This window comes from Grammomys surdaster, unplaced genomic scaffold (genome assembly GCF_004785775.1).
Source record: "Grammomys surdaster isolate TR1022 unplaced genomic scaffold, NIH_TR_1.0 125807, whole genome shotgun sequence".
Classification (NCBI taxonomy): Eukaryota; Metazoa; Chordata; class Mammalia; order Rodentia; family Muridae; genus Grammomys; species Grammomys surdaster.
In genome coordinates, this window is record NW_021620638.1 from 2393432 (window position 1) to 2412607 (window position 19176).

Consider the following 19176-nt stretch of genomic DNA (forward strand, 5'->3'; position numbering starts at 1 on the left):
GCTCGCAGGACCTCTGTGCCAAGCAGGGTCTTGGGCTAGGAGGTGGCAGTGCTTGCCCCCGAACAGGGAGTGGCTAGGACCCACTGGGACCCAGGAGTTCACTCCAGGGCCGGAGCGTGGGTTCCTTCCGGTCTGTGCCGGAGCAGATCCCGAGAGTCAGCTCTGCACCCAATCTCACAGAACCTAGAGGGAGCGGGGCTCTCCGTGGCTCAAGCTAGCTCAAGCAGTTTCTTAGGCTAGGAGGTGGCAGTGCTCGCCCCCAATCAGGGAGCAACTGGGACCCACTGGGACTCATTGGGATCCAGGAATCCCTCCTGACCCGGAGCCCCGGCCCCTTCCGGTTTCCACCTGAGCACCGAGCACAACTTGGGCCTCATCTCTAACTCAAGCAGCAAAACCCATCCCAATCAGTTCTGACACAACCTAGATAATAGGAAAGACAGGCCCCAGTCAGAGACAGCACTGGTAGTGCAAAGGTGACCCAGATGGCTAAAGGCAAACGCAAGAACACAAGCACCAGCAACCCAAGGTACTTGCCAGTATCAGAACCTAGTTCTCCCACATTAGAAAGTCCTGAACTCCCCATATCACCAGGAAAACAAGAACCAGATCTAAAATCATTTCTAATGATGATGCTAGAGGACTACAAGAAGGAAGTAAATAACACTATCAAAAAACTTGAGGAGAACACAGGAAAACAGGATGAAGTCCTTAAAGAAACACAAAAATCCTTTAAAGAATTACAAGAAAACACAAACAAACAGATGAAGGAATTGAACAAAACCATCCAGGACATAAAAATGGAAGTGGAAACAATAAAGAAATCACAAAGGGAGACTATCCTGGAGATAGAAAACCTAAAAAAGAAATCAGGAGTCATAGACACAAGCATCACCAACAGAATACAAGAGATAGAAGAAAGAATCTCAGGTGCAGAAGATACCTTAGAAAATATTGACACAACTATCAAAGAAAATGCAAAATGCAAAAAGTTGCTATCTCAAAATATCCAGGAAATCCAGGACGCAATGAGAAGACCAAACCTAAGGATAATAGGTATAGATGAGAGTGAAGATTCCCAACTTAAAGGGCCAGTAAATATCTTCAACAAAATTATTGAGGAAAACTTCCCTAACCTAAGGAATGAGATGCCCATAATCACACAAGAAGCCTACAGAACGCCAAACAGACTAGATCAAAAAAGAAATACCTCCCGTCACATAATAATCAAGACTCAAAATGTACAAAACAAAGACAGAATTTTAAAAGCAGTAAGGGAAAAAGGCCAAATAACATATAAAGGCAAACCTATCAGAATTACACCTGACTTCTCACCAGATACTATAAAAGCCAGAAGATCCTGGACAAATATCATACAAACCATAAGAGAACATAAATGCCAACCCAAGCTACTTTACCCAGCAAAACTCTCAATTACCATAGACGGAGAAACTAAGATATTCCATGACAAAACTGAATTTACACAGTATCTTCCCACAAATCCAGCTTTACAAAGGATAATAGCAGGAAAGCTCCAATACAAGGAGGGCAATCATACCCCAGAAAGAGCAAGAAAATAATCCTTTTCCATCAAACCCAAAAGAAGATAACCACACAAACGATGTCTCCACTATTAGCAAAAATGACAGGAAGCAAGAACACCCTCTCCTTAATATCTCTTAACATCAATGGACTCAATTCCCCAATAAAAAGGCATAGGCTAACGGACTGGATACGCAAACAGGACCCAGCTTTTTGCTGCTTACAGGAAACCCACCTCAGTGACAAAGACAGACACTACCTTAGAGTAAAAGGTTGGAAAACAATTTTTCAAGCAAATGGCACTAAGAAACAAGCGGGAGTAGCCATTTTAATATCGAATAAAATCAACTTTCAACTTAAAACTATCAAAAAGGATAAGGAAGGGCATTTCATACTTGTCAAAGGAAAAGTCAACCAACATGAACTCTCAATTCTGAATATCTATGCGCCAAATACAAGAGCATCGAATTTCATAAAAGAAACCTTACTAAAGCTCAAAACACACATTGCACCTCACATAATAATAGTGGGAGACTTCAACACCCCACTCTCAGCAATGGATAAATCATGGAAACAGAAACTAAATAGAGATACAGTAAAACTAACAGAAGTTATGAACCAAATGGACTTAACAGATATCTATAGAACATTTCACCCTAAAGCAAAAGAATATACCTTTTTCTCAGCACCTCATGGTACCTTCTCCAAAATAGACCATATAATTGGGCACAAGACAGGCCTCAACAGATATAAGAAAATTGAAATAATTCCCTGCATCCTATCAGATCACCATGGTCTAAGGCTGGTCTTCAAAAATGACAAAGAGAATGGAAAGCCCACATTTACGTGGAAACTGAACAACACCCTACTCCTTGATAATCAGGTAAGGGAAGAAATAAAGAAAGAAATTAAAAACTTTTTAGAATTTAATGAAAATGATGACACATCATACCAAAATTTATGGGATACAATGAAAGCAGTGCTAAGAGGAAAATTCATAGCTCTAAGTGCCTACAAAAAGAAACTGGAGGGAGCATACACTAACAGCTTGACAGAGCACCTGAAAGACCTAGAACAAAAAGAAGCTAATACACCCAAGAGGAGTAGAAGGCAGGAAATAATTAAACTCAGGGCTGAAATCAACCAAATTGAAACAAAAAGAACTATCCAAAGAATCAATAAAACCAGGAGCTGGTTCTTTGAGAAAATCAACAAGATAGATAAACCCTTAGCTAGACTAATCAGAGGGCAGAGAGACAGTATCCAAATTAATAAAATCAGAACTCAAAAGGGGGACATAACAACAGAAACTGAGGAAATTAAAAAAATCATCAGATCCTACTACAAAAGCCTATATTCAACAAAATTGGAAAATTTGGATGAAATGGACAATTTCCTAGACAAATACCAGTTGCCAATGTTAAATCAGGACCAGATAAACCATCTAAACAGTCCCATAACCCCAAAAGAAATAGAAGCAGTCATTAAAAGTCTCCCTACAAAGAAAAGCCCGGGACCAGACGGTTTTAGTGCAGAATTCTATCAGACCTTCAAGGAAGACCTAATCCCAATTCTTTTCAAACTATTCCACAAAATAGAAACAGAAGGTACACTACCCAACTCATTCTTTGAAGCCACAATTACACTCATACCTAAGCCACACAAAGACCCAACAAAGAAAGAGAACTTCAGGCCAATCTCCCTTATGAACATTGATGCAAAATTACTCAATAAAATTCTAGCGAACCGAATTCAAGAACACATCAAAACAATTATACATCACGATCAAGTTGGCTTCATCCCAGGAATGCAGGGTTGGTTCAATATTCGGAAATCCATCAATGTAATCCATTATATAAACAAACTCAAAGAAAAAAACCACATGATCATCTCACTAGATGCTGAGAAAGCATTTGACAAAATTCAACACCCCTTCATGATAAAAGTCTTGGAAAGGTCAGGAATTCAAGGCCCATACCTAAACATAGTAAAAGCAATTTACAGCAAACCAGTAGCCAGCATTAAACTAAATGGAGAGAAACTCGAAGCAATCCCACTAAAATCAGGGACTAGGCAAGGCTGCCCACTCTCCCCCTACCTATTTAATATAGTATTGGAAGTCCTAGCCAGAGCAATTAGGCAACACAAGGAGGTCAAAGGGATACAAATTGGAAAGGAAGAAGTCAAAATCTCATTATTTGCAGATGATATGATAGTATACTTAAGTGACCCCAAAACTTCCACCAGAGAACTCCTAAACCTGATAAACAACTTTAGCAAAGTGGCTGGATATAAAATTAACTCAAGCAAATCAGTAGCCTTCCTCTACTCAAAAGATAAACTGGCTGAGAAAGAAATTATGGAAATGACACCCTTCAAAATAGTCACAGATAATATAAAATACCTTGGTGTGAACCTAACCAAGCAAGTAAAAGACCTGTATGACAAGAACTTCATTCCCCTGAAGAAAGAAATCGAAGCTGATCTCAGAAGATGGAAAGATCTCCCATGCTCATGGATTGGAAGGATTAATATAGTAAAAATGACTATTTTGCCAAAAGCCATCTACAGATTTAATGCAATCCCCATCAAAATTCCCACTCAATTCTTCTCAGAGATAGAAAGAGCAATCTTAAAATTTATTTGGAATAACAAAAAACCCAGGATTGCGAAAACTACTCTCAGCAATAAAAGAACTTCTGGAGGAATCACCATCCCCGACTTCAAGCTGTACTACAAAGCAATAGTGATAAAAACTGCATGGTATTGGAACAGAGACAGGCAGGAGGATCAGTGGAATAGAATAGAAGATCCAGAAATGAACCCCCATACCTATGGTAACTTAATCTTTGACAAAGGGGCTAAAACCATCGAATGGAAAAAAGATAGCATTTTCAACAAATGGTGCTGGTCCAACTGGTGGTCAGCATGTAGAAAAATGAAAATTGATCCATACTTATCTCCTTGTACAAAGCTCAATTCCAAGTGGATTAAGGACCTCCACCTAAAACCAGCCACACTGAAACTAATAGAAGAGAAACTGGGAAAAAGCCTGGAATACATAGGCACAGGGAAAAAGTTCCTGAACAGAACGCCAATGGCCTGTGCTCTAAGACCAAAAATTGACAAATGGGACCTCATAAAGCTGCAAAGCTTCTGTAAAGCAAAGGATACAGTCAATAGGACAGAGCGGCAACCAACAGATTGGGAAAAGATCTTCACCAACCCTACATCTGATAAAGGGCTAATATCCAAGGTATACAAAGAACTGAAGAAATTAGACTCTAGACAATCAAAGAACCCTATTAAAAAATGGAGCACAGAGCTGAACAAGGAATTCTCAACTGAGGAAGCTCGAATGGTTGAGAAGCACCTAAAGAAGTGTTCAGCATCCCTAGTCATCAGGGAAATGCAAATGAAAACAACACTGAGATTCCACCTCACACCAGTCAGAATGGCTAAGATCAAAAACACAGGTGACAGTACATGTTGGCGAGGATGTGGAGAAAGAGGAACACTCCTCCACTGTTGGTGGGATTGTAAACTGGTACAACCACTATGGAAGGCAGTCTGGCGGTATCTCAGAAAATTGAACATAGCGTTACCTAGGGACCCAGCTATACCACTCCTGGGCATATACCCAAAAGAAGTTTCAACATACAACAGGGACACATGCTCCACCATGTTCATAGCAGCCTTATTTATAATAGCCAGAAGTTGGAAAGAACCCAGATGCCCTTCAACAGAAGAATGGATGCAGAAAATGTGGTACATTTATACAATGGAGTACTACTCAGCTATTAAAAACAATCAGTTCACAAAATTCCTAGGCAAATGGATGGAGCTGGAAAATACCATCTTGAGTGAGATGACCCAATCTCAAAGGAACATACATGGTATGCACTCACTGATAAGTGGATATTAGCCCAAAAGCTCACAATTTCTAAGAATCTTCATATAGACCACATAAAACTCACATAGAAGAAGGAAGACCAAAGTATGAATTTGTTGGTCCTTTTTAGAAGGAGCATCAAAAGTTTCAACCAGAACTCCCAAAGTCTAAACCACCAACCAGAGAGCACAAAGGGAGGGACTCACGCACCTTTATAGGGAATTGAGGGTGACCTTGTTAGACTCCAGTGAAAGTGGAGGGCCGAGGTCCCCAAAAGTTTGGATCCCCTACTGTGTTGGAATTTGAGAGCAGGGAGATGGGACTGGGAGGATGTTTGGAGCACACCATCACAAAAATTAGGAGGAAGGGGTAGGGGATAAGGGATTTGGGGGGAGAATGAGAAAGGAGACAACATTGAAAGGTAAATACGTATAATACCCAATAAAAACCCCACACAGATAAAGAATTTAAAAAAAAAGGAGAGTCTATTTATCTTAAATTAATTTCAAAAGTTTCTAGGAGATGCAAATTGGCTAAGATACTATTTTAAGCTCTCCACAAAAGAATTTAAATCTCTGTTCAATATTCTCAAGAGAGTGGTAAACCCTAACTTCCTCAACAGTTAATTGACAAAAGAGAGGTAATCTCACAAAAAGTAGAAAAAGCTATTTCTAATCGATATATCATATAGTCTGATTAATTGTCAGTGGAGCTATAAAAGTCCTTTGACAAAAGATTATTAATATAGATTTATATATCCTTAAATAAGGCCTTCATGACTCTCTGAGTGTGGAAGGAGCAACTGTTGGCGCTTCTGCCCTGATTTTACAAAAACTCTGAAAAATTGGCTTTAAAAACAAAAGAGGGGGAACGGTACCCCCTCAGAAGGAGTCCCCCTGAAATACTCTCCATCATGCCTTGTTCACTTTTCTCTCTCTAAAGCTGAAAGCTCATGGCAAATCTCTTGCTGACCATGTTGGTGACCTCGGGCACCACCAAGACCAACAAAACTTTGCCACAGATATGGGGAAGGACCCTCATACCCATAAAGGGAATGCCCCAGTCCCAGTTCCCTTATGGAGCCGAGGACTGATATGCCTGTCCAATACCACAGAAGGCACAGCTAACCGGCTACCACAAATATTAATGAAAAAAATAGATACCCTCACAAAGCCAGACCCAATCATAAATACGATGAATAACAATTTACATCCAGGGAAGAGAAATCTCCCTGAGAATCCCCTTCTTTTTTCTTTCCAGGTAAAATTGAATCACCCGTGATGCCTGCTATTAGAAGTTCTAACCCAGATGGACCAGAAGCCAGGAGCCTCGCCCTTACCCTCACCCCCTACCTTTTCCCACCTGCACAAGATCCCCTGAAGCTGGGCAACTGCAAGATCCTGCTTGGCAACTGCAGATAGACTCAAAGCAATGTACCATATCATCTGAAGAATAGCAGGGAGACCATAACTCAAGCAGTGTACCATATCTTCTGAAGAATAGCAGGTTGCAGTCCTCCTCGCCCCCACGAATAACCAGGACCCACCGGTCGGGTCAAGTGGCACCCAGACGTGGGGCTCAAGGCACGGACCCATCCGGACGGACCCTCATTGGGAGGATGTGCGCACGACATCAAGATTGAGCAAGACAGAGATCATCGCCCGTGACCTGTAGTCCACGGAACCAGGTTGATGCTGCCATCAAGAAGGCAGTTGAAGTTCATTACCATCAGCTGAAAATTGCAGAGAATCCAGAAGTGACTCCGCAGGAGACTGACACAGCTGTCAGCTCCCCTGCCTCCCCCTACGGTCTACCCCTAGACTTCCATGCCCTCCAGAAGGGTTCCTGGTATGCCTGGCTTTGCCCTCATTTCTCTCGCTAGAGAGCTTGGCCTCTTGATCACCACAAAAAAAATTGGCTTTTTCCTAAACCAAGGCCACCCTTGATATGGCCGCTAACATTGGGGAGCCTTCCTTTATGACAATATTACACCCCAAACTGACAAATGGTTGGTAACTTGAACATTTACAAGAGACTAGGATGGCTGTGAGTTAGCCCAATGACGGGATTATTGTAGGTCCACTTCCCAGGGGCCCACCCAATGCAGCCGAAAAGGAGTGCGTGGTGCTGGGAGTGGGTCCAGCCTACATGGCCTAAGACAGGGCCCTCACCCTCCTTTCACCCACATCAGAGTCCCTTGACGTTGCCCATCGTCGACAGCCTAAAGCCTTCGACCATCGATGTGACTCGTCTCACATCAGTGTTTTGGGGTTGTGAACTTGTCTAAGACCCCCCATAATTAGACATCCAAATTCAAAACTCACATAGTTGGGATTGAACATAAGACGCCTTCTCTAACTAAACAGAGAAGGGGGAGATGCCAGAAGCCAGGACCCTCGCCCTTACCCTTATCCCCTACCTTTCCCCACCTGCACAATGTCCTCTGAAGCTTGGCAACTGCAAGATCCTGCTTAGCAACTGCATATAGACTCAAAGCAGAGTACCATGTCTTCTTAAGAATAGCAGGGAGACCATAACTCAAGCAGTGTACCATATCTTCTGAAGAACTACAGGTAGATCATAATTCAAGGCAGTGTACCATATAGACCATGACATGTTTCAAGGCACAGGCCAAGAAGATTTTGTACTTTTCCACCACCTGGACCCTCTTACCCCCTCCCTTTGTAAAACATGCTATAAAAAAGCATTTCATGTTCAAAAAAAAAAAAGAAATTAATAAAAAAAAATACAATAAAAAATAATAATAATAATTATTACAATCCAGTATAACTGGGTATATAATAAAACTTTTAAGTTCAATACAATGTAGGCATGGGTAAGCATTGTACCACAGGAACTTTTTATAATCTTCATTATAAAACTGAATTAGTTAAGAGTTAATAACCAAGATATCTCCCTGTTGCAAAGCAAGTATTACCAAGAGTGAAGAGAACTAAGATGGGATCAGGGACCCAAAATTAAACATTAGAAGAAGTTAATGAAGACACTGCCCCAGACAAGGGAGAGCTGAGTAGCTAGGGCTCCTGGCCAGCAGTCTTTGAGAGTCGAAAGAAGGAAAAGGGATACTGTGTGAGTATCCCACACTACCTAGCACATGAGGTATTACTGTACACTAGTGTCAGAAGAACTGTTACAAAAATAAAGTTGTACAAAGAAATATTTACATAAAGAATACTGCGTAACAACTCTCAAAGGAGGGACTGAAGCATTTCCTTTCATTTTCTACAAAAGTTTGGAAAATTGATGTTAATTCTCTTCTAAGTATCTTCGCTCTCCAGCAGAACAACATGGGGTTAGATGCTTCTTTATCAAATGTTAAATCATAAATTCACCCTCTCTAATGTTTACATTTGTGTCGCCAGTCCCATCTTAGTAGTTTGTGGCTGTAAGGCAATTGGCCCACTGTGGTTGTTAAATGTGTAAATACAGAGTTGAAGGCAGTACTCTCTTACTATATTTTCAGTGGCGACTGGGTCTAAGATGAGAATCTTTTACTTCTCAGACTGGTGATTTGTGTCTATTTGTTGTTACTCTTGCTGAGAGATTCATCAATTCTATTGATTCGTGTTTCCAAGATCCAGTGTTTTGTTTCACATACCATTTCACTGCTTTCTGACTCTCAGGATTATCGATTTCTCTTCTTATCTCTTTTATGTTCTTAGTCTTCCTTGCTTCAGGTTTATTTGACACTTCTAATTTCTTGAGGTAAGAACTAGATTAGCAATTTGTGATCATTGCTTGGTTCTAGTGTATGCATTCAATATTGTAAGTTTCCCTTCCAGCAAGGCTCCAACTGCTTGCAAAGTGTTTCCTATCATGTTTAACGTTTAATAATGCATCTGACTCCCCAAACAAATACTCTTTATTTTACTCCAATAGTCTAAATCTAGAATGCAAATGCTAACTAAAATTTCCCTTTCTAAACCATAGGACCTAGAAAAACCCTTATTAAACTAATTGTCACTAAAAAGCAAGCACTAGTGAATCTGCTCATAATGTTAGAAGGTTAAAGGACTGACCAGAGAAGGCAGCAGAAAACTTTGCATGAGTAATGTATCAGTTGTGTCAATATACAGGCCCTCCATGTACTGTCCCTGGATGAGTATCATTGATGGTACTTAGGGGCATGTCAGAAATGCAGACTCTTAAGGCTGTCCCCCTAGGATTTAGTCCAGGCATCTATACTGTGCTAAGGCCTTCTGGATGGTTCTGAAGAAGCTAAATTCTGACTGACACTGCTCTGGTAAGCATGCAACTCAACAAATGAGGTTCTTACTCCCAACCCAGAAGGTCTCATGACCTAAAAGGAGGATTTTTGTCTGACTGGGACTGACTAAGTTGAGATTTAGCACCAGATCATTATGCAGAGCAGATCTGATGAATTCACATTTACTCAAGGTAGTGGCTAGCTCAGAAAGAAAAGGTCATGGTTCGCATTTAAGAAAAGGTGAATGTACTAACATATTCACAGTATGGCTGGGTTTTGTGGGATAATGTTCCAAAGGTATGTAATAGGCCTAGCTCCTCAGCCAAACTGCCATCCTTTCAGAACAGAAGTGCACCTTACCATAACAAAACAGTAAGTTTCAATCCCTATATCAGTGCATCTGTGTGTTTTAATTTTTTCTTTAGAATCGTTGATATACACCTCTCAAGTTCTTTGAATATGTTATAAAAGTGTCTTCACTGATATACATAACAGACATCACTTTCATCTCAGAACTACTCTAGGAATGCATCAAGCAGTCGAGTATCAGCAAGTGTGCATTCAACTTCAGAGCAAGACTTCAAGTCCCTTAGAGAAGAGTGGTAAAGTTGGATTTGTGGCTCAGGAAAGCTAGGAGCTGCCAGGGAGGTTCTGGGTCTACAACCTCAGTAGAAAAGAATGCAAGGTCCCAGGATTTCTTTTCTTCTTGGTGTCCACAGGTTGAGAGCATCTCTGATCAGAACACCTAAAATCTGAAAGACTCTGAAACAGGACCTTTTTTAAAGTTTTGAGTTCTGAACAAATTCAGATTTTGAATTTTCAGATAAATGATATTCAACAAGTAAAATCTATACAAATATTCGCCAATTTAAATGTCTTGAAGATCTGAAACACATCTGGTCCTAAGCATTTCACCAAAATTGGCACCCTGAAGAGTGCTGAGAAGGGAGCAGGAAGGACCCCTGCCACGGCCCTTCGCAGAGGAGATGGATACACAGAAATCACAGACCTCTCTTACAACACTGCTGTTGGATCTGGCCTGGTTGAATGTTCTCACATCTTTACCATCAAGATAGTTGCAGCTCTGGGTCCAGTCAACCCACCAGCCTTTTTATTATAGTTAGCTAACTTGCCAATGGTGAGCTTCTTAGCAGGAAGGGTGAGTTTGTTAGGCAGGGAAAAGAAAGGTCAAGCTCCCTCCTTCCAGAAGCATTTCTCCACTTATTAAGGGACCTGTCAGCAGGAAGCCAGGTGAACTGAAAATAATTGGTGCCCAGACCAATCATTTCTACTACTTATTAGAAGCTCTAATAAAAGAAAAAACAGAAAAGGTCAGGAGGGACTTTGGGGAAGAAGGATTAACATCAGACTTTGTTGCTTCCTGCTGGATTAGCTCTCATCATGGAAAATTCTGAATTCCCCATAGGAGATATCACTGATGCTATTTGGTGTTCTATCCACATTTATCCTTTCCTCTTCATCCTAATTAATCAAGTTGAAATCTGGATCACAAAAACTACAGTTGGAAATCCAACAGAGTAATAGGGCCATGCAAACAAATCCTTCACTTATAATCTGTCTCCACAAACTATTTTTAAGGAAAAAAAAACTTCAGATTTAAAAACAAAAAAGTGTGTGGTTGCAATAAATTAAATCTAAGCTCCAAACCAGAGTTCAAGGACAGACCTCATGCCACTTTTACTCCAATATAGACTAGCAAGGAAATTACCAGCAAGAAAGCCTATTTTACAAAAGTAGAATTTTAAAACATCTAAAATTTTGAGTGTCATGTGACTATAGTATACAAATAAAAAGTTGCTACATGGTATATAATCAGTCACATCATTGGGGATTGAAAAACATATTTGTTGGGAAAGCATGAACTCTAGGTTGTCTAGGCTAGATAATGCCTTTGAGATTCGGATTCAGACAATGATACACCATGATACAGCATTAGTAACACTAAACTCTGTGGAAGTGACCATTGTTTTGGTAGGTCATTCTTTCTAAGTTAGTATTTGCACATAAACATCACACCTTTTCCAGCATATGCAAAATATGTGAATTGCTAGTTCTGTTAGTCACATTATTTTTAACCATTGTGACCAAATACTTTAGAAGGAAAAAGGTTTTAAGTAAGGATTTCTTTGGGCTCACTGTTTCAATGGTTTAGTTCATGGCTAGCTGACTTTAGTGTTTCTAGTCTGTGTGAAAGCAGAATATCAGAGTAGAAGCAGGCGGAGAAACTAAACTCTCACCTCATGGAGACCAGAAAACACAGAAGAATGCCTGAACCCTCGATAAAACCTTATATCTCCCTTTGTTCCCTCTAAGGCCCCTATCAATTTGCTGGTTTCATTCACAACCATGAAGCTTCCTTCCTGTTTAACCTCTTAGGAAATAGACCAAAACCAGAGGTTTGCTCTACTAATCTAGCGACTTACCAATGGAATCATTTTAACAACCAACAAATTTTAAAGGTAAAAGAGAACTTGTTCTCTCTAAAGCAAAAAAAGTCCCCAAATTTAGTTCTCAATGTCAAATAATTTTTTCCTGAAAAATTAATGAATCGCTCTCTTTACATTCCCTTTCCTTCTTTCTCGGCCTCTAATACACAGAGAAGAATAAGGCACCCTCTCTCCACTCTGTGATAAGGACTGCAAAGAACTCTTTTTTATAGGTAGGTAACACTAAGAATATATGCAAAAATATACTATATTTTGATGTAAAATATTTTCAAAATGAAGCCAATAGGACCTTCAAAGACTCCTTGAGAAGCTCCATGTTCCTGTCCAATCTCCATGCTTTGCCGTTATGACGTATAATTGGGCTTTTCTTTTCCCAGGTTTTTGAGTTAGCCAATGCACAGGCCTTCTAGAATGATTATCAGTGAGTTTCCCCATCACATTTGAGGTGGACAAGCAAAATAAAGCCACCCTAGACTTTTCTCCAAGAGGTACAGACAATTTACCTGATGTAATTAATAATACAGCAAACTACGAGTTTCTCTAGCACTTAGACAAAAAAAAAATCTAATCTGGGTCAATTAAAAAAAAAAAGAGAGAGAGAGGTCAATTTTAATTATAGTTGAAAAATACAGAGTGTCACCTACACATGGAAACATTATAGAGCAGGACTCTTTCTCAGCTAGGATTCTGAGCAACTTTAAAAGGCCAGAAAAGTGTTAACAGAAAATCCAATGTCAAAGGCTAATTGGCTCCACCGGGATTCCCAAGACAAGATTGAGTTTTGAAATGTAGATTAAAAGTCCTCAAGAAAGGAAAGCTCTAGGGTTGAGTCACTTCTTCAATCTAAATCCACTATCTGAAAGCAGACATTGATGCTCAGCTGCTTCCATGATGATGCTTGCCTTGATTGATGATCGTTTTCTTGTGGAGTGTCATCCAAGTTCAGGAGATGAGGGAGGATGATACAAAGAAAAATAGATGCTGACACATGAAGCATGCTGTCCTGGGAGACAGTCAGCACAATTTACTCAGTGGACCCATATCTAACATATCTGTTAGATTCTTTTTTTTTTCCATTTTTATCATTCCAAGTTCACTGCAATAGTCAGTAACTTGAAGATGCTTTTTTTTCCACTACCACTCCCTTGTTCTCTATGATGACTTATCTTGGTTGTCAGCTTGACTGCAACTGGGACCAATGGAAACACAAGCTATTGGGCATACCTCTGAAATATTTTCTTGATCAAATTATTTGAAGTAGAAAAACTCACCCTATGTCTGGGCAGTACCTTCTGTTGGCCACCCAGATGGAAGGACATGGAGGAAGGAAGCTTTTTTTTAATGCCTGCTTGTCCTCACTCACTGTCTTTATGCTGTGACAATTCCCAAGTAAACTTAAAACCATTAGCTCTCAAGAAATATTCCAGGCCTTCATTGCCAGATTGGAACTGCAGAAACAACCAGCCTACAAGATTGCACAATTGCTAGATACTCAGCCTCTGCAGAGTGAGATGGGCATTGTTAGAATACCAGACAGCATCCTGTGAGCCATTCTGAAAAATTTCAGGTTCTATCAGTCCTCATTCTTTAGAGGACCCTTACTAACTCTTTCTCTAATTTCTTCTCCTTTCTTACTTTTTAAATAGAACAACATTCCCATGGTTTATAGCAAGTCCACATACACAAATCTTTAGTTTTAGAATATAATTAGCAATATTCAGAAATATATTTTAATAGAGACTAGTCTACATGGCTCTATACCTTCTGAGTTTTATAACCCAGTTTGGCAAGAAAAAAAAAAGTTGTGTCTCCCATTAAGAGATACAATAGAAGCCTGGTGCAACAGGGAATAAAGAACCTCTGAGAGCAGAGGTCTTTACATAGGGCAAAGTTGATCAAATAACTGCAATGATGATCTTCCATTGTTAATTGTCATTCCCTGGGTCAAGATTGCCTTGGACCCAGATAGCACTAACAGCAGCATTCATCTTAACATTGGTCCCACGTGCAAGCCCATTTTCCAGAGTCTGCTGGCCCCATTTTCTTCCTGCCTCCTTCCTACTATGAGAGTGATATTTGAGTCAAATATCAAATATCCAAGTCTTATTAATTAAAATAGGCCATTTAAAAAAAAGTACTTTATTTATTCGTGTGTCTGTTAAACAAGTGTCTACAAAAGTAACAAATTTCACTTCTCAACCTTACTTTTTACTATCATCTCCTATGAGGAAGAGTCTTAGTACGTATCATTTCTCTAATTATACACTCTAGTGAAATTTCAGTAGCATAGCTATGTCATGTATTTATGATTGTAATGCATGTTTATTTGTGCTTTAGGCATCAAGAGTTTAGTTCTATTTTACCCACTGGGAATAAGTTTTAACATCTTGGAACGATGCAATTTCTGTCAAAAGTGCATAATCTTTTCTTTATGTGTGTGGAAAGGGTTATGGACACCTGTGGAGGGGTGTTGTTTACATATGTGTGTGTGTGGAGGCAGGGGGACAACCTAAGGTTGATCATCCTCAAAAATTCCACACATGTCCTTTGAGACATGTCTCTCTTTGGCCTGGAGCTCACCAGTTAGGGTGGACTGGGTAGACAACAAACCCCAGGGATTCTCATGACTCTGTCTCCCTAGTCCTGGGAGTACACGTGTGTACCATCATGTCCTGCATTTTGATATGTGTGACAAGAATCAGACTCACATCCACTTGCTTCTGAGTTAAGCATTTTACTGATTGATCCATCTCCCCTACCCAAGAGTGCACGGTCTTGAAGTATTATTAACTGAGATCCTTTGGTAGACATGCTTAATGCCTCTCTAGGATTCTATAGGACACAGAGTTCCAAGACTGCCACTTTTCCTTCAGGTTAGTCATTTGCATTGCAAAGTTCCAGGGTAGCAGTGCATAATATCCTGAAACTACGCTCCAAACTCACTGTCTGCAACCCCTGCCTGTCTTCTTGTCTTCTGCAGAATATAGAAATATCAAGTATCAGCTTCACATTGGGTTAGTCCATTTTGTATTGCCAGAGACACAGGATCACAGACTAAGTACAGTATAAAGACTTGGGATTTATTTTAGCTCATAGTTCTTGGGTGCATCTGGTAATGACAGGCTTACTTGCAGAGATCTGAGGCAGCTCAGAGTCAGAAAGAAAGAGTCGTCAAGAGTCAGAAAGTATATATCTCTCTAGTTTCTATCCCTCTTCTAAAGCCTCCCAAATGGCTTTTTATAATTCTAACCACTTCTGAAAGGCCTTGCCTCTAAATACCGCAGTAGTAGATTAAATAGGGACCTCTTTAAGTCTTCAAAGTAGGGATTAACTTCCAACACATGAGCTTTGGGACTCATCCAAACCACACCATATATGAAAATACAAACAGTTCTTCCTACTGCAGAAACTTAAGAACTGGACTCACCTCTTGCCGTTTGAAGTTCTGGACATATTCTTCAAACTGTTCATCTTTAGTTTCATCAGCCTTCCCCAGCTTCTGGAGGACCTAGTTTGTGAATGAAACAAAATGCTTTGGTTTAACAGTGATTATGGAGCAGGACCACATGCATGTTCAGTGGAGACTACCATCTTTTACTAAGGGTTCTGAGCAGAATCCACCCTTGGCACTGCTACTTTTTCCGTTGTGGGAGTGTGCTTGGTGGCTTTGGAACTGAATAGACTCAAGTTTTAGTCACAGATCCATCACCCACAGGCTGTGTGATTTTTGAGCAAGGGTCATGCAGCATTGCATTTGTTTGCTTACATATGCATTCCTTTAAGAAACTGTGTAACTTCAAATATTAAGCTAAGCTTTACTTGTCATTTTATCCCCAGAAGCTACCAAAAGACATCATGCATAATGGGTAACCAGATATGTCTTATTCAGTGAAGCAAGGCTTTGTGACTGAAGTGTGCATTCTAGGGATGACATTCAATTCTCCTGAACATATTCTGATACTCCCCCTGAATTAAATAAACATTCCAAGTGGCCATGGGTATAGAACGATTGTACAAGCCCATGATAAACATTGGCTACTCAGAAATACAAAACAAATAAATCAAGAGGGAGTGTTTATCCTAAAACATCTGACAGTCTAGTAGAATTCATAAGGCAGATCTAAAAAAAACAAATTGGAGACTGTGTATTATAAGCAATACAATGATGTTATAGAATGTTGTAACAATATCCTGCAGCACTCAAGGCTTCAGAGAATACTCTGTAAAAGGTTTTTCATCTGCTGTTAGCAAATACAATGGACAGAAATGTAGTAGAGTCCATTCCAGGCCTTGAAGGGGTCTAAGCAAATTCATAAGAAGAAATATTATGTCTCAAGCACAGTACAAGATGCCAAGAGAAACATTTTTAAAAGACAAATAAGCCATCTGAAGATAAATCTGACAAAGCTGAGTACTATAGTAGAGTGTGGCAGTTGATGTTGAGTGTCCTTATATCTCATTTTTTAAACTCTGACTTGCTCAAGGACATGGAAACTCTATAAACGCTGCCTTCTAGAAATTTGCCTTGTGACATCCTGTGGCATTATAAAATGTCATTTTTTTTAAAAAAAAAAAAACTCTACTACAGAGTCCCACATTCATCAAGACACACAGAATTAATGTCTGTGGGGAGCTCAGCTCCAATTCAGAGTCTTACTACTATTTTTGTCATTATTGTCTCAGAGATAAAGAGAAGCAGCATTGGCTACACTTGCAGCAGAGGCAAACTTGAATAACCAAGGAAGTCTCAGGCCCTCATCTTCCCCTGTGTTTTCTTTCTAAACCTCACAATTTTAAGGAAGGAGATTTTTGACATTTACTGGTGCTTTACTAATTTTTGCCTTTTCATTAAAAAAATGTTTTAAAGAGAATTCTACCAAATTACCTTTGACTACCCAAACATACACACATATACAGACACATGTACAGACACAAAATCTAATGATGAGGAGGGAAGGCAGCTGACATGGACCACACAGCACTCCCCTAACTCTCAAAATCCACACACTCAACTCCCTTTCAGATACTCTATATCATAGGACTGACTAAGACTCCTTTAACTCCTCATCTACTGACAACAGCATGCAGGCAAGGGGTGCTACCAGTCTCTTCTGAACAAGAGAAGCAGCCACATTCTCAACTCTACAACCTTCTAGAAGAGTGAATAGGAACTTCTGTCCTAGGCATAAGAAAAGAATACTACAAATATATTGCATACCCACTGTGAGCCTGAAGTCACAGACAGCAATTCTCTTTACTCTCTTCCTAATTACAGTCTTGTGTGGCATATATTTTAACCATGTGACACCCGAAGGGTTAGGATTGCATAGCTGGGTAAGTGGCCTTTTGGAAACTTCTAGAAAAACCAACTTTCTGCAATCTAGCGTCTCTGTCACCACCAGTGTAGTTTTTTCTTTCTCAGAAGAAGCAGGTAAGACCCACTCATCCAATCTAATATTCTTATTTTTATGGGCAAGAAATACTAAGGCCACTGGGTTCTATGAAATATGTCTTATGGGCTGCATGACTGGAATAGTGGGAAGATTATGCATGGACTCTGCTTGAAGCTCTTCATTGAAAGTTCATACCTGGTTCCTTGTGTTTCTATTTGAAGACTGATATGATGTGAGCAGAGGCCAGAGAACAACCATGAAATAGTTCCTACATGTAAAAAGAGTTCCCACCTTCACAATGTCATTGAGAATGACAGAGTATATAGAACTCTAGGCTCCAGTGGTCCTCCAGAGCTTGCTGCCTTTGCCTTTGTCTCCACAGAGGAGAGCTAAGAAAGGAGGAGGTTGGGGAAGGTAACCTTTCCAGGAAAATTTTTCACTCAGTGGCCACATTGAGAACTTGGTTCATTCTTTTTCAATTGATCCTTAACACAGCCTACTCATCACTGAGCTAAAGATAAATAAACTGAGACTTAAAAAACATAGATGACTGTCCTAAATCACTTCCTTTGTAAGTAGCATGACCCATTCACTATGGTGCTTTTCCCACAAAGATAGTGTCATCCCTGGGCTTTGGCATTGTAAAATGGAGACATAGAATACCAATCCTGAAATATCAATGAAAACCTTGAGTTTCAGATTTAATAGGCTCCCAAGAAAGGTCTCCATGGCAGGTGTTGAATTATTTGCCTTTCTTTCAAGGTCTCTCAGTAGAGCTCCACTATGGATTCCTAATTCACCGTGAACCAAATCTGAGACTTTTGTGATGGTGGCAAAGGTGCGATGGCCTCTGACACTATGAATAGAAGAAGAAGTGCTGGATATACAGGCTGTCACGTTGTAATGCCTCAGAAATCCTATTGTATCACAAAGGAGGGACCCACACTACATGTGACCTTAGAACAGTTATTAAAGGTTTGCAATTTGTGCATGAACAGAAACACATGTACCATCTACATTTTTTCCTTTTATTGAAAATATATTTTCTCGTATAATATATCCTGATTATAGTTTCTCCTCTATTTTTCCCAGTTCCTCCCATCTTCACCTCCCATCCAGATCTTCCCCCTTTCTGTCTCCCATTAGAAAACAAAAAGTTTTCTAATGAATAATACTAAAATAAAACAAAATAAAGAACTGTCACATCAGATTAGGATAAGGAAAAGAGCCCAAGAAAAGGCACAGGAAATGGATATAGATGCAGAAATTCACTCTTTTGTACACTCTGGAATCTCACAAAAACACAAAACTGGAAATCCTAATATATGCACAAATTTTATAGATATTTTAATACATATTAAAAATTAAAATTAAGCCCTGATACAACATTGTGAGACAAGGAACTTCTAGAGATGTCATCAAGTTCATTTTCTGTTGCCCATCTACTGCTGCGCATTCTGTCTACCCTAAAAAGTACTCTTCTTCCTCAGTGAGATCCCCTTAGAAAAAAACCTAAATTTTCATTGGCAGGTAATTATCAACTGAAGACAGATAGTTTCAGGATTAGGGATGGGGACATGTAACACCTATAATTTAAGATCTAACTGAATTTTTGTATCTCCAATGGTTCTTTAGTGAACACTTCATCCCTAC

The 19176-nt window shown here is 39.8% G+C and overlaps 1 protein-coding gene across 1 annotated transcript in view; it reads right to left on the reverse strand.

Moving 5' to 3' along the window:
- The window catches only part of Amph (amphiphysin), a 200526-nt gene that overhangs the window by 100970 nt on the left and 80380 nt on the right, over window positions 1-19176 (reverse strand). The window contains exon 2 of the mRNA XM_028789250.1: window positions 15558-15638. Coding sequence (XP_028645083.1) covers window positions 15558-15638 — 81 coding nt within the window. The remainder of the gene's footprint in view (window positions 1-15557; window positions 15639-19176) is intronic.